This window comes from Lipophrys pholis (genome assembly GCF_963383615.2).
Source record: "Lipophrys pholis genome assembly, chromosome: 21".
NCBI classification, from domain to species: domain Eukaryota; kingdom Metazoa; phylum Chordata; class Actinopteri; order Blenniiformes; family Blenniidae; genus Lipophrys; species Lipophrys pholis.
Genome location: NC_137649.1, coordinates 5,764,960 through 5,780,430, shown reverse-complemented (window position 1 = coordinate 5,780,430; position 15,471 = coordinate 5,764,960). Strand labels below are relative to the sequence as shown.

Here is a 15,471-nt window from a genome sequence, read left to right as displayed (position 1 = left end):
AGCTGTCACTGGCCGACTGGCCAGCGGGGGCGCCCTCTTTGTGGAGGTGCTCCCTTTGCATCTCCATCGCCTCCTTTTCCGTCATGACGCAGGAATTCACTTCTCCCTCTACGTCTCCCTGCCCGCCGTCTCCCGTCCACAACCCACCGTTAGTCAATTTAGACGCCTCCAGATCCTCCCGCGTCTCTTCAGCCGACCGTCCATCGATCTCCGATAGTCCCGAATCGTTTCCGGCGCCGGGTCCGCTCCCGTTCAGCGGAGGCTTCTCCCGGTACGGCTCCCCGGGCAGCCCGCCGTCTTTTCCCGCCTCCTCCAGATCCTCGTACGTGCTCTTCTTCTTGGTCTCAAAGTACTTGACGACGCAGTAGGTTATAGAGCCGACGGTGTTCACCACCACCCCGCCGATGAACAGCCCCGTCGGCGCGACGTCGCTGAACGCCAGCATGCCCACCGTGATGGTGGCGATGCTCTTGACCACGCCCACAAAGCTGGTGGTGACGGCCGAGTTGATGTAGGTGCAGTGCAACGTGGTGAAGTTCATGGCGCAGCCGATGAAGATGCAGAGGACGAAGATGACGGTGATGTGGGGGTCCTTCCAGCCCTCGTACGACCACATGTTGATGGTGTCCATGGAGATGAGGGAGCACACGAGCAGCACCTGGACGGGGAGGAAACATCAAGTCAAAGCCCGAAACAGGTGAAAGAACCAAATACGAGGTGGAAGAACAGAGTCCAGACCGGTGTGGCCATGATGGCGATGGCGTACTGCGCTGTGAGCGGCCCGTACTCGCTGTCATGGCTGGTTTTCTGGATTATAACCAGGTAGGAGGCGTGGATGATCACCGCCAGGACACCAGTGACGTAACCGAAGGGATCGCCTGTGAGATCTCCCGCACCTGAAGGCGACATGAAAGAGGGAAGACGTCTGAGGAGCATTTTTCATGTAACTGTCACTCATGTTTGTACAGCTCTGCATTGATTCATCCAGAGTTTTTAAGATTTTTTTTCAGTTCTTGTCGACAACCTAAAGAAGAACCTCATGAATCTAAACTAATCTTCTTTAACTCAACTAAGCTGTTTGTTTGTGACTAGTCTCTTTAAACTACACTGGTCAAAACAGAGCAACTCTCCCTACAATATACTTGAATTTGTTACTTTGCACCCACTTTACAACCCTCTTTATGCCATCCATCCATCCATACATCCATACATCCATCCATCAAGATCTGAGGACTCTATCTAACATAGACTCTTTAAACTGAGCGCCCTTTTTTACAGCAGAACCAGAATCTGCCTGTTGGCTGGAGTCCGATTGAATAGTGCTCAGAATAAAACCATCTTGATTGTGTAAATGTCAATGTTATTTATTCTTTCCTTGGCGGGTGAATTTGCCTCCGAGTCGGCCGTAAAGCTCCAGAAAAATGATGGTGCCTTAAAATATGGATATGTTGATTTAAATCGGGTCCAAATCAAACCGAGATCCGTCATTTTAACGACAACTCAAACAGCAGCCGTGAAATCAGTCACATTAAAAATGTCCTCACGATGAAGACGGTGGCCGTCAATGAAACTCTGGCCGCTGCAGGATTTATGGCCATGGTAACTCACACATGGAAGACTTACATGCAGTAACTGGACAGAGAGCTTGATAGGTCATAACCTTCCAATTTTAGTCAAGTTTGTCTTGTAGAGGAAATTACTTCTAAAGTTGGATTATTCGAGGTCATCCATAACATTAAGACCATCTGTCTAAGGCTGTGTAGCTCATGACCTATCAAGGACTTCGGCACAGCCTCTCCCTTCTTTCCTTATCACCTACTTTGTTCGGTTATAATCAACTAAGGGTCACCTCATACATGCATGAGTGACTTTTGCAGCCCAATAAATTCCTTCCTATAAAAGTCTTTCATATCGACATGACTTGCTGATCCAAGAGATTTTCCAAATTAAATGATATCGATGCATTTGGTCGCTCAGGGACCTTCGGGGTCACGAGTGAAATCAGGATCATGTCCACATTAAAATGCATTATTAAGAGAATAGTTGCATTTGGTACTCGGTTCAAATGTGGTTAAACGACTCTTCTTTGCATTTCCATTTTTGTAAAGTATTTGTATTGGCCCATAGACCCCAGTTGCCAATGTTTGATATAGACTGATGGATGGACGTGTAAGACCATGACTGAATCAGACAATCCCCAAACCTGCAGCTGCAGTGGTCAATACTCATGGAAAGTGGAAGGAAAATCAGTGAATAGAGCCTTGTTTACGCAACATTTCAAGAGAAAATGCATTATTTTTGCATTTTCCTTTTCCAAAAGTTCCACATTTACACGGCCATGTTGTGAAAAGGTCTATATTGTCATTGTAACACAAAGTACGACATTGAAAGCTGTCATCTGATCTGTACATCCATTAAAAGCACTTTAAAACCCAATGTATATCATACATTAAAAAAAAAACACTAAAATCACTATATAAATCCCGTAAAACACTATAAGAACTCCTAAAAGCCCAGAGAAAAAGTATGGAAACACAAGTAAAAGCATGCATTCTGTCATTCTGGCATTGCACTGATCCCTTAGAAAACAAATTCAAATGTGTTTTTCTGTGTTCGGTTTGGTTAAGAACTGTTCTGAAATCTGGTTGTCTTAGTTTTTGATGCTCTGTATTTTCTGCCCGACGGCAGCAGTTTACATTGAGCACGACCAGGGTGTGTCTTGTCCTGAATGACCTTGTGCGCCTTATTTGAGGCTGTGCAGTTCTACCAGTGATCGGAGTTACTGGACCGAACAAATAAACAATGTGTCAGGAACACTGAAAACAATGCAGTTTTAATGGAAGGCCACGAGTTGGCGCTGTTGGTTGTTTATGTAATGAAACCAGACACACACGCAGCAGAGAACAATACGCTCTAAACAATAACAATGGGAGTACAGAGACATTTTAGTGGACAGACAACCAAGTTAGATTGTTATTACGGTGACTGTCAAAATAAAACTACCAAGTGCCAGGAGAATCTGGACTGGGAGTCATGACACTCTGGAGGAAACCATTTCCAACTGCAATGTAATGAGATGCTTGCTGCTCTATCGGAGGCTGCATACGATAGAATATGTCATATTTGAATCTGTTTAGTCGTTTCAGTGTGAAAAAGTATGTGATACTGCAAAGCTGCGTGCTTTTAGCTGACTCATCCTCCACACCGGCTCCCGACGAGAAGTTCCGAGGTCAGAGTTTGGCGTCTCTCGCTGCTGCAGACGGCGGAGAGCAAGCTCTCATCATCACAGCAGCTGTTTGCAGAATTTGCATATGTAAAAGCTTCAGTGTCATGGTATTTAATTCTGTGGGGAGTCGTTTTAATATTACCTGCTCAGATCAGTGATTTTAATCCAGCGATTTTTCACACCCTCCTTACCGAGCTGGAGAAAACAGCTTTTTTTTAAAAAATCCTATCAGGATCTATGTCCTCAGATTGAAAGTGTTTGTTTGTTTGTTTGTTTTTTTTTACTTCATCGTCTTCTGCATATCATCAACTCGCTGTGAAATCCTGCTTTTGTGCGAAAATGAAGTGTTTTTGCCAATCTGATGGAAACACGTTGTATTCGGCAAACCAGCGAAGGTGTAAAATTAAAATAAAATCAGGGGAGCTGCACCCAGTAAGCTTATTAATGTGCTTGATAGCCTCGGTGGAGGAACATTTAGTCGGATTGGAGCCACTGACAGCAGCAGAATTTTCTATCAGCACCTCCAGCTCGTAATGAGCCCATGAATATGTGGACGGTTAGCTCTGGATTACCGTGAAGCTCAAGAAAGACAAAAACGCCATGTTTCCCGAGCCGCATCCGAACTGTCTCTACAAAGACTTCAAGGCTACTTAAAGTCGATTACCTCTGGTAATTTCATTAAAACTGAAATCCAGACTATATTATGAAGTTAAATTACCGGAAACAGCAGGAAACAGATGATCCTCACCTCCACTGGAAAGCATCCAAATGGGAGCAAATAGGTTTTTCTTTGTCATCTCACTCACAAGCCACCTTTTTGAGCATTTAGAATACTGACAGAGCAGCATTATCGCAGATGATTAATCTGACAGACGCCTGGAAGATACAAATATTCCCTCTTTAACGGGAGAGGTGGCAATCATTATTATCAGACCCGGAATGATGAATCTGTCCATTAAACGTCTCGCTGGCCGTCCCACAATGGTGGTTTCCCACAAACTCTTGAGCAGGAACTAAATCATCTCGAGTATTTATTCCTCTATTTAGCTGTTTATGACTTCGGGATCATTAAACACAATAAAACTGTTAAATGTACTGCAGAGAAAGAAGATTGAAGAAATTAATGTCGTACTTAAAATCTTCCGAATGTTTGTTCTCGTAGTTTTATTGTGCTTCAACCCGACGCTGAAGGCAAAGGCAGGAATTTCATTTCATTCTCTGGGGCTTAATAAAGAAATTCCTTACAAAGACCAGTTTGATCCATTTTCCTGCCTGTGGATCAGTGGAAGTGCAGTGAGTTTCAGCAAACCATATTTGTAAAACAAGAGACATTAAATTCTGTCATTAACTTCTTCCTTTTTCGGGGATTAAAACACATAAACACAGAACCAGACGATTCATGATACACAGGGTTGTCAAGAACATTTGCGTTCAGGGGCCACATTCAATCCGATTTTATCTTGAGTGGGTCAGACCGGTAAACTAGTGCCATAATAACCTTTAAATTCAAATTCAAAAGTTTTTCTTAGTTGCGGGGCAGAGTAAATGGGATGAAAATGCCTACAATCTCAACATAAAGCCAATTTTGACGATAGATTCTGGTGCACAATACAGTGAAATGTCCAATAGACCTTCTCCTACAGCTGTTGCATTATGGGTATTTTTACAAACTCACCCTGACAGCATGGCTTTGAGGCCAGTTTGATAACAATGAGGTCACCAGGTTTCATGGCAGCATCACTGATATCTCAGCTGAGGTCTCAGTGTTCTGTTGTCTCTGATACTTTTATGGAATTTTTGGAGAAAAAAAAAATCTGTGTTTTCTTTGCGATTTAAATATTTTTCATTTTGTTTGGTGATTTTTGGCCGACAGGCCTCATGTTTGACTCCGGTGTTCTAAAGTCACATAACTTGTGTATGAGCGGCAGACGTGGCCACAGGCTGTAATTGGTAAATCCAGGGTTTCCTCATCAAAAGATTCAGATTGTGGAGTTTGTCAAAGTATAATGGAGAGTGATGACAATTCTCTTGCCTCACAGAGAGAAGGTTGTGGGTTCAAATCCAACTGGAGGTGTGTGTGTGGAGTTTGCTTGTGTGTGCATGTGTTTCCTCTGGCTTCTCTGGTTTCCTCCCACATTCCAAGAAAATCATAATAATAGTAATCCAAGTGTATTCTTTAGAAAAAGTCCTTCAAAGTCTTGAACGTGTCTCTTGTTTTAAGTGAACTTTTGTGGATTCTTTCAAGCGATTACTGAAACTGAAGCACTGATACTGAATGACACTGTGTATTTCACCAAGTTTCATGTGTGATCAGGTAACTGACACTTCCACTGATCCACAGGCAGGAACATGGACCAAAAAAAAAAGTGATGCACTTTACTGAAAAGGATCATTCTGTCTTTTTCCATAAAAGTGTAGTCTAAACCAGGAAATGCATATTGGACGAAAGCCACTACTTCCATTGATTTTTTATTTTAAGAGATTCGGACCATAAACATTTTTACTTGCCGTCAAGCAGTCACTTATCGTTAAAGGCAATATTCCTGAACATGTGACTCAATATAGTTTAATTGAATGAGGAAAAGAATGCTGTCATAAAGTAATTGAATCTCCAGCCTCTCGGCTCTGGTGTTTTCTTTTCCTCTGAAGTGAGTGACGACCTCCCGTCGAGACCTGAGGAGCTCCCTGAAGCCGTTTGGGAGGGAAGGTTGTGGACGCCCTACTCAGAGCCACTGAAAACGCAACTTTTTGAAAACGCTAGGACCCCGTCTCCATGGAAACAGGAGGAAAAGACATCTCTTCTGACACTGTGCTACTGTACATGTGCACCACGGCCTTAGTAAACACTTGTTCTGCACATGCTCAGTAGATTGACAATAAGAATAATGATTTCCTCCAGAGTGCCGTGACTCCCAGTCCATGTTCTCCTGGACTTGGTAGTTTTATTTTGACAGTCACTGAAATGATAATCCAACTTTATTGTCTGTCCACTAGAATGTATGAATTTTCACGTACACCCATTGTTAATGATTAAAGCATATTGTTCTCTGAGTGTGTCTGTGGTTTCATTACAAAATCAAACAACAGCACCTACTAGTGGCCGCACATGCTAACTGCATTGTTTTCCGATTGAAGTCACACATGTTCACATTCACACGTACGGGCAATTTCGACTCACCAATTTGTCTCAAGCACATGTTTTTAGACTGTGGGGGGAATTTGCGGTACCTTGAAAAAAAACCAAGGATCTTCTCAAACAAGAAAACTTTGCATCAAAATGTGTGAACTAGAACTCAGGACTTTGAGTCGAGGGGGTTAACCACTATTCCACAATGCTTCTGAACTTTGCAGTGTTTTTACCTGTTCTACGAACTCGTGCCGGAGCGTTCTTGTGTGTCATGATGTTTTTAATCATACTGAGAAAGAGCCAACGCAAGAACAAGGATAGTGGACGTGATGAACTCGAGGAAAGTCCTTCAATCCTCAAGCCTCTGTAATCTGTGTAATATGGTTGATAACAAGTTGCTGAAAAGTCTTTTCCCCTTCCCGACTCATTAGTCTTCTGCTCTGCAGGTGAAACCTGGTTCTCACCTTCATTACCTCCAGAATCCACTGCAGCAGCATCTGTTCCGGCTCATCAACCCAAGTCCCCAATAAACTTTAAACACATACAGGGATTTAGCTGCTTGTCCACTCAGCTGTTCCCATTCTTAAGATCGCATGGAGCCTGTCCTGCAGAACGTCCCCGGGCTCCCTGTCCCACACGTTTACTACCCACAATGCATTGCACAACCGCTCTGATCTCCTCCATCTGTACGCCTGTTCCCACTGCCTCTGCTGAGCTGATCCCCTCGCCTCCCTGCAGGACCGACCAGATGTCTTTTTGTTGCCCCCTTCCTTCCTGCGGCTGCATGGCGGTGTAGCGGTGTTTAGATACTTGCACATGAGCAAGAAGACCCCCAGTTCGAGTCTGGATTGGCGCTGTTTGTGTTGAGTTCTGGTTCTTTCTCTGGTTTCCTCACACAGTCCATAAACGTAAAGGGATTTCATGTATGAATATTCTTATATTACACTGATTTAACAGCGTCCAAAGCGCTTTTACGCTGTTAATCACATTCACCCACTCACACACCAAAGGTGGCGGCTGCCATGCAAAGCGCTCAGTGCATCCACCAGGTGCACTTTGAGGCTCGGTGTCTTGCTCAAGGACACTTCAACATGTGGACAGGGTGTGATTGGGAATTGAACCACCAGCCTGCGACCACACAGCCACCCACAAACATGCATTCAAGGCAAACTGATCCTCTGAGTGCGAAGTGCTGGATAATTGGATGGATGGACCTTCCTTCCCTCAAACTTTCTTCACAAACCCGTCATGTCCTAAACCGACTGGCTTTTCAGCTATGAGCTTGTTTGTTTGGTCATAAACACTTAGAAAATGTGCTATTTTTACGTGCTCCTCCGGTAGGTCGGACGTCTGCAACCTTAATGACCAAAAAAAGCCGTTTTTCCACCACATAAACTGGTTGATAAAACATGTTTAAGCTTTAAAACTAGGATACAGTTGCATAGTTGCGCTTTGTGTAAATTTCCTATAAGTTGTATCTACAATTTGAATCAATCTATATTTTGTAGCTGTCTTTAAATCGATGCTACCTTTGTAAGTATTTTCATTTCAGCTAATGGCTTAATAGTTTTATCTTCCGCTTCTCGAGTAGTAGGCTACTAGTAGTTTTCTTGTAGTAGTAATACTTCTGCACTACAAGCTATTTTTGAGCAATTTTCGTAACTTCAGCCAATTTGAGCTATTTTAACTTTTAAGATTTAAGATTTAAGATTTAAGAAGCTTGATTGTCATTGTGCAAATACAACGAAATTCCGTTTGTTGCATCACTAATAGCAGCAGCAGCATGTCACATTCACATTTAAATAAAGAAATAGTCTTTGGTAAGGTGCGGTATTATGCAGTTTTTTTCCTATTTTTGTCAAAACCTTTTTAGCTGCTGTTCCTCTTAGGTCCCGTTTAAACGACGTTTCAAGTGAAAATGTTTCGTTTTTCTGTTCCTGTTCCAGGAAAAAGTGTTGCCTTTTACGCAGCAACATTTAGAAAACAATATCTGTGGAGTGGCAGAAATACTGAAAATGATGTAGTTTTCATGTTGGACCACTAGTGGGTGCTGTTGTTTGTTTTTGTAATGAATCCAGACACATGTATGCAGAGAACAAAACGTTATAAACATTAACAATGAGAGAACACAGACATTTGTATGGACAGACGACCAAGTAGGATTGTTATTACAGTGACTGTCAAAATAAATCTACCAGGTCCCTGGAGAACATAGACTGGGAGTCATGACACTCTAAAAGAAATGTTGTTGTCTATTTACTATGGCTGTGGTGTGCATACGCACGAGCAGCATTTCAGAAAAGTTAGGAATTCTTCATTAAACATGAAGCTGCGGCTCATTGAGAAAGTTGTTTTCTCCTCCATTTCCTCAGAAAGTTAGAGAGTTTTCATAAAGATGCATTCCCAGTGGCTCCGAGCACCGTTGTCGTGTAAACATGGCCTTAGAAAAAAGATGTTTCTATTAGAAATATCTATTTTCACATAATTGTGTGAAAGCTTCAGGGAGCCACTCCAGAGAAGCTGAAGAGAGCCTTCTGTCTTAAGACAATTTAAAATCCAACCACACGAATGACCAAATCCCAAAATCCATAGAATGTCAGTTTATCAGCCCACTTGCCTCTTTTAGGACACTTATCGCTCTGCAACTTTATGCCACAGACACGAATTACAGATTGTTCGCTCAGATTGGACTCATCTGACTTCATACTAAAGTTCGACATCGGTTCATGGAAGCCATATTGATTTGAGTCAGACAGGAAGTCCCTACAAGGCTTGTTCACATTTACCTTCACACTTTTTACATCAGGCACCAACACACAGTTATTTTAGAAATGTGTTAAACATGCTGAATCTCATAGGCATAAAGAAGTTTGAGGGATATATTTAAATTATTAAGCCTTCATGTCAGATACTTAATTAATGATGATGTTTACCAGCCAGTGCGGCTCCTCCGGTGGTGATGACCACGGCGATGACCACGCCGATGGACGGCACGCCGTTCCTGAGCACGCACACGCCGATGCTGAGCGTGAAGAGCGGCAGGCAGCGCTTGAACACCACGTACATGGGCAGGCTGAGGCCGCGCAGGGACCACAGGGTGAGGGTGGACTGCAGCGTGGAGAGGATGCACACCGACGCAAACTCCTGCACGGACACAGAAACACGCCGTCATTTGATTCGTCCCTCAAAATGATGTCAAGTCAAAGCAAATCTCAACATGTAGAGTCGCCATCCCAACAGCCTTCAAACTGCTGCAGCACTTTTCGCCACATCAAGAAGAGAACAGGATGGAGTGGGTGGAGACACGTGTCAGGGCTGATGTGTGGCAGAACAATAGCAGCAAGGTTTACAAGACAATAGTAGGACCTGCTATGATGTTTGGTGACAGGAGGCTGAGCTGCGGGAGGAAAAGATGCTGAGATTCTCACTAGGAGGAAGCAGGATGTGCAGGATTGACAGATCGAGCTGGAGAGGTGGCGATGGTTTGGACGCGTGCTGAAGAGAGACGGTGGACATACTGGACAAAAGATGTTTCCAGGAGAGGAGGAAATCAGAGACTCATGAATGTCGTGATGGAGGACATGGAGATGGTTGGTGAAATAGCAGCGGACGCACAGAAGAAGAATGGGCTTTGAGAGAGATTTCAGCACAACGGAACAGCCACAGAGTTATAGGAAACTTCAACAAGATGCCAAATGAGCTGAGGGATGCAAAACAATCACAAAGAAACTTGTTGAATCCAAAGAGAAAAGCAACAAGCGAAGATAAAAAATAAAAAATGTAAAGGCACAAAGCAGTTTGAAACAAAGGAGGAGGGAACAAAAGTATATCACTGCAAGAAGGTATAAAATTAAAAATGCAAAGACAAAACCAAAGGACCGTAACAACATGTGAAATAATAAAAACGAACCTGCTGGATGGAAATAAAGACGCTACTGAAGTCCACAAAACAATGAGAGGGAAAGTCAAAATGACTTCATACACATGCAAAATGACCAATAAAGACTAAATAAAATCACATTTGAAAACCAGCTTGTGGAGTGTGTTCAAAACACAATATGCAGCAGGCTGCTTGATGAATTAGAAGCAACAGAAAAATTATAAATCAACTTAAAAGCAAAGAAACAGGCACAAAACCATTGCACATACTGCAGATGTCAAGCAACCTCAAAATAAAAACAGACCTAAGAGTAGGAAAGAAAGACTTAAACTGATTCCATTAAAAAAAAAAAAAAAAAAACCAGAGTAATGCCCCGTTTCCACTGGGTTTCAAGTGAAAACGCATATTTTTGTGTTTTTGTTTCAGAAAAGTTTCATGTTTATGCGACAATGTTTTGAAAACGACGTCTGTTTACATAGAAACAGCAGAAATGCTAAAAACAATGTAGTTTAATGTTGGGCCACTAGTGGGTGCTGTTGTTTTTTTTTGGAATAAAACCACACATAAATGGGCACAGAGAACAAAAATGCTATAAACATTAAGAATGGGAGCACGTGGACATTCTTGTAGACAGACGACCAAGTTGGATTATTATTACAGTGACTGTCAAAATAAAACTACCAAATCCCAGGAGAATCTGGACTGAGAGTCAAGATACTCTGGAGGAAACAGTGTTCTCATTGTCCAGCTACTCACACAGCGTACAGAGTAGCAACGTTTCCAAAAAGTTGTATTTTTTCAACATTTCCATGGAGTCAGAGCGTTTTTGAAAAGTTCCGCCTTTGGCAAACTTTTCAAAAAGCTGCGTTTTCAGAGGCTCCAAACCCCGTCGTCGTGTAAACGGACCCCCAAAACTAAAAAAAAAAAGTTTCTTCGCACTTGAAATCATTTTCATATACACACCTTTGGGGCAATTAGACTGCAGCTGTTTCACTGGATGTTTGGTTGATTGAACCGCCCACACAAACACTTGCACCCAATCAGAATACAGCTTCTCCTTTCTACCAATAAGACATTAGAGACATTAAAGAAATGCAGAATGAGACTTCCAGGTTGTTGTTTTTTTTTTATTGGGGCCGCAGTGATTTTGACAAACAGTCCTGCCAATACTGTTAATGATCCCATCAGTCAGTCAGCTGCTCGATCTGCGGCTCGCTCAATTATCCAGTCAGTCAATCAGTCAGTCAATCAGCCCATCATCCAGCCAGAAAACAGCAGGAGGAAGCCTCAGCTGTATTGTGGGGGAAGGGGGGGGGGGGGGGGGGGGTCATGGTACTCGTGCCAAAATAACTACTTTAAAGCACTCTTTCAATTAAAATCATTAACTATGGAGCCTCGTCAGGAGAAAAACTTTCAACAGTAATCTGAAATCTCAACTCTGACTACATTTGCTGCCCAATTTCACGACTGAAGAAAGAAAGAATATAACGTTAAAAAAAAACCATTAAATATGATATAGGTCACTTTTACTCTTATTCACCATGAAGTCTTCCAGTCTGGATCCATACAGAGTCTCAGCATCATTAATGCACTATTGTGTGCATGTGGTTTTTATTGTTACGTGGCTTTAAATGACGACGTCCCCTGAACCCTTCGACAACACGTGACCAGATTTCAACCAGAATTAAATGGCTGATGCCATTTCTGAAACTTGTGAAACTTTTGATAGGCACTGCACTTTTGCTTTGCACACAAACAACTTTGACTGCCTTTAGGGTTTTTTTTTTCTTTTCAACAATATAACATGTCATTTAATGGACTGTTTTTAACCCACAATACACTTTCACACCAACGTCATGTTGAACGGATCAGACAGGTAAAATAGTGCCATGATAACGTTTACATTAAAAAGTTTTTCTTTAGTGTGGTGCAGAATATAAGTGATGGAAATGTCTATACTTTCATAAAAAAACGGACCAATGCTGCCAGAAATTGCGACACGTTCAACATAAAGACAATTTTACTGAAACCTTCAGTTGCAAAATACAATGGAATGTCCAAAAATGCTAATGCTACTTTGCTATCTTTCATGGCAGCATCACTGACATCTCAGCTCAGGTCTCAGTGTTGTGTCGCTACTCTCAAGAAATCTGTTTAAAAATTCAATGTTTTCTTAGAATTTTGTACAATTTTGTTGGTCTGGCCGGATTGGAGCCTCTTGCAGACTGGTTTTGGCCCACGGGCTTTATGTTTGACACCCCTGCCTTCGGCTTAAGACTTCCTTATTTCCCTCAAAAGAGTTCAACCAAATATTTGAAAGGAAAAATTCAAATGTCGTCAGGTAGAAAGGTAAAAAAGTAAGTTCTATGTTATTGATACACAATGATTTTATTGTGCATCCATTTTTAAAAAATAAATTATTTCCCCATTTTTCAGTCAGCATGAGTATAGACCAGCTAAAAAAATATTTTTTAACAATAATCCTAATTGTTTCATAGTTTTGATTCAAAAAGGTTATTTTCAAATCAAAATAGAAAGCAGGTAAGAACTTGACTGTACTTTATATGAACCACTGAATTTCCAGTTCGTATTGTGCGGATTTACTCTGGATCCCATTTAAAACTTTCATTTTGGAACAGAAAAGCATGGCCATTACCGATGTGCCTTGATCACTTTTAAATGCATTTCAATCAGCAGATTTAGTATTTTCTGAATCTTTGCCAGGAAAGTGAAATGAAAAAGGTTGATCTGGAGATTACGCATGAGGAAGTGCAAGTCTTAACTTCAAATATGGGTCATGAGAAAAATTTATACAAAAACAGAGTAATGAAGCATACATACTTTTCCCAATAATCATGTAATATTTTCACTTTAAGAGCCTTCACTAGAACACGTGCCTATTTCAGTGTTGGAAAATATCAAGATTTCAAGAGAGAGAAAAAACACAGATTAGAACTACTGAATCTGTAATTTGTTCTTTCTGTGTACCTTGGAGAGCTGGACACTGAAGGGGGGGATGTTGACCTTCCCCAGCCTCCGGAGCGTCTCCAGCGTGAGCGCCGCGGTGCTGCTGGTCAGGAACTGGATGAGCGTCAGGAAGCCGAAGTGGTAGCTGGTGATGAGGAACTTCAGCAGGATGTTGAGGGATCCGGAGAACACGCCGTGCGCCACGGCCACGGTGATCCCCAGCAGGCGGGTCTTGAACACGTCCATGCTGAAGAAGGGACGGCGGGGTCAGGCTGAGGCTCGTGCTCCGGTGCGCACCGCACAATGCGCCGTTTGGGGGGGTTTTACGCACAGCCGCGACGCACTGCCGCCGTGAGGGAGACGCTGGGGGACGCGAGGCTGTGAGGAGCCCACCGTGACAAGCCCACTGTGCCGCGGAGAGGAATCTGCATTCAGGAGAATCTTTCTTTCTAATTAAAATCAATGCAAAAGTAGTGAGAGGAGATGCGAGGACGCGAATCTTCAGTTTCCTTTTTAGTTTAAACAGCAGCTCAGGATCATTCTTCTCTCCTCAAAGCTTCTAAAACACTTTCAAAGTCAGTCGTTTGTGGCTTTACTCCGCTCTCGGTCATATTTCAGAGGATCTGCACAAGTTTTGTTGTTTTTTTTTTTCCTCTGTGCGCTTCTGCACCTGCAAAAAGAATGAAAACTATATACATCAGTGGGGCGCAGGAGGAGGAGCAGTGGATCCCAGGATGGATGGACGGATGGAGGCTGCAGTGGAGGACAGGAGGAGCGGATGTGCAGGAGGTGTACAGTAGAGGGGAGCTCGTCCTCTGAGAGCGCAGCCGGTGAAATATGACATTTTGCCGCAGAGCCTCTTGGCACCGGGGGGGAGAGAGAGAGAGAGAGAGAGAGAGAGAGAGAGAGAGAGAGAGAGAGAGAGAGAGAGAGAGAGAGAGAGAGAGAGAGAGAGAGAGAGAGAGAAAAGGCAAAATGGACATATGTGAACAAAGTGAAAAAGAAAGAGAAATAAATGAATAAATGAAGAGATGAAGAGAAAAGGAGAGAGGGGTTGGGAGAGTGAGAGAGAAAGAGAAGAAAAAAAGAAGAGATAGAGATGAGGATAGAGGGAGTGAGGAAAATGGTGGCGAGAGAGAGACAGAGACAGAGAGAGAGAGATATACCTGAAGAGAGCGAGTGGATGATAGAGGAGTGGAAAGGCTCTATCTGCCTTTTCTTTGGAATCATTCATGTGATTCTGCAGAGTTGTGTGTTTGTTGTTTTGTTTTGTTTGTCTGATGATGTTTTGCAGCCCGTGCAGTTGTCACGTTTCGCTGCGTTTTGTTTTGCGTCTTGTTGTGGTTGTTTTCTATTTGACATTTTTCTTTCTGGTTTCAATTCAACTGAACTCAATTCATTGTTGTTTGCACAGAACCAAATCCATCCCAGTCATCTCGCCGCACTTCTGAGAAAACAACAAACAAACTCACACGAGCGAGTATATCAGACGGCGGAAAGGAAAAACTCCCTTTTAGCAGGAAGAAACCTGCAGAACCAGGTTCAGAAACGTTCTGCTGTTCGGTCAGAGGACGGAGAGCAACAGGTTTAGCTTCTGTAGGTGAATAAAAGCAAGACATCCACTGACTTCTGCAATCACAAAAAGACACAAGGACTGAGAGAGGAAAACAACCACAACAGATACAACAATGACTGTAAAGAAATGGAAAACTCAGAAAAACAAACAAAAAAGCCACAAAGTGTTTCTTAATAATAATAAATTCAAGCAAAAAGACACAAAACAACCACAACTAGCTGCATACCAATGGATAAAACCCTGAAAGTAACTATAAATAATGAAAAAATGATCATTAAATCACACTGCAGGTTGATGAAAAAGCAGGAAGAAATAAATAAACACCCACAAAAAATGTCAAAAAATAAATAAAACCACACAAACACTCCAAAAAGATAAACTTAAAAGAACTTTGAAATGCTTCTAATGAACACGGCAGGATGAAAGACAACTGCAGAGAGTAGTGAAATAACGGCACACAGAAGGACAATTACCTCAGAAAGGATCCACAAAAAAAACAAAAAAACACAATCAGATGAAAAATGACCACATAAAGACATGCAGAACCAAAACAACTACAAAAATATAGAACATAAAGACGTTTAACATCTTCAAAGACAGAATCACCATAAAGACAAGCAAACTAAATAAAAGGTTCAACCACAAGAAAACACAAAACAACTCAAAGGCGAAAAGAAACCAAGTTGGAATTCTGC

General features: G+C 42.3%; 1 protein-coding gene across 1 annotated transcript in view; it reads right to left on the bottom strand.

Moving 5' to 3' along the window:
- The window catches only part of slc35d3 (solute carrier family 35 member D3), a 15,603-nt gene extending 1,564 nt beyond the window's left edge, over window positions 1-14,039 (bottom strand). The window contains exons 1-4 of the mRNA XM_080490331.1: window positions 13,222-14,039; window positions 9,287-9,497; window positions 739-896; window positions 1-658 (exon numbers count right to left, since the gene is read on the bottom strand). The exon at window positions 1-658 is cut by the window's left edge and continues 1,564 nt beyond it. Coding sequence (XP_080346457.1) covers window positions 1-658; window positions 739-896; window positions 9,287-9,497; window positions 13,222-13,446 — 1,252 coding nt within the window. The 5' untranslated portion in view covers window positions 13,447-14,039. The remainder of the gene's footprint in view (window positions 659-738; window positions 897-9,286; window positions 9,498-13,221) is intronic.
- Window positions 14,040-15,471: the final 1,432 nt, after the last annotated feature.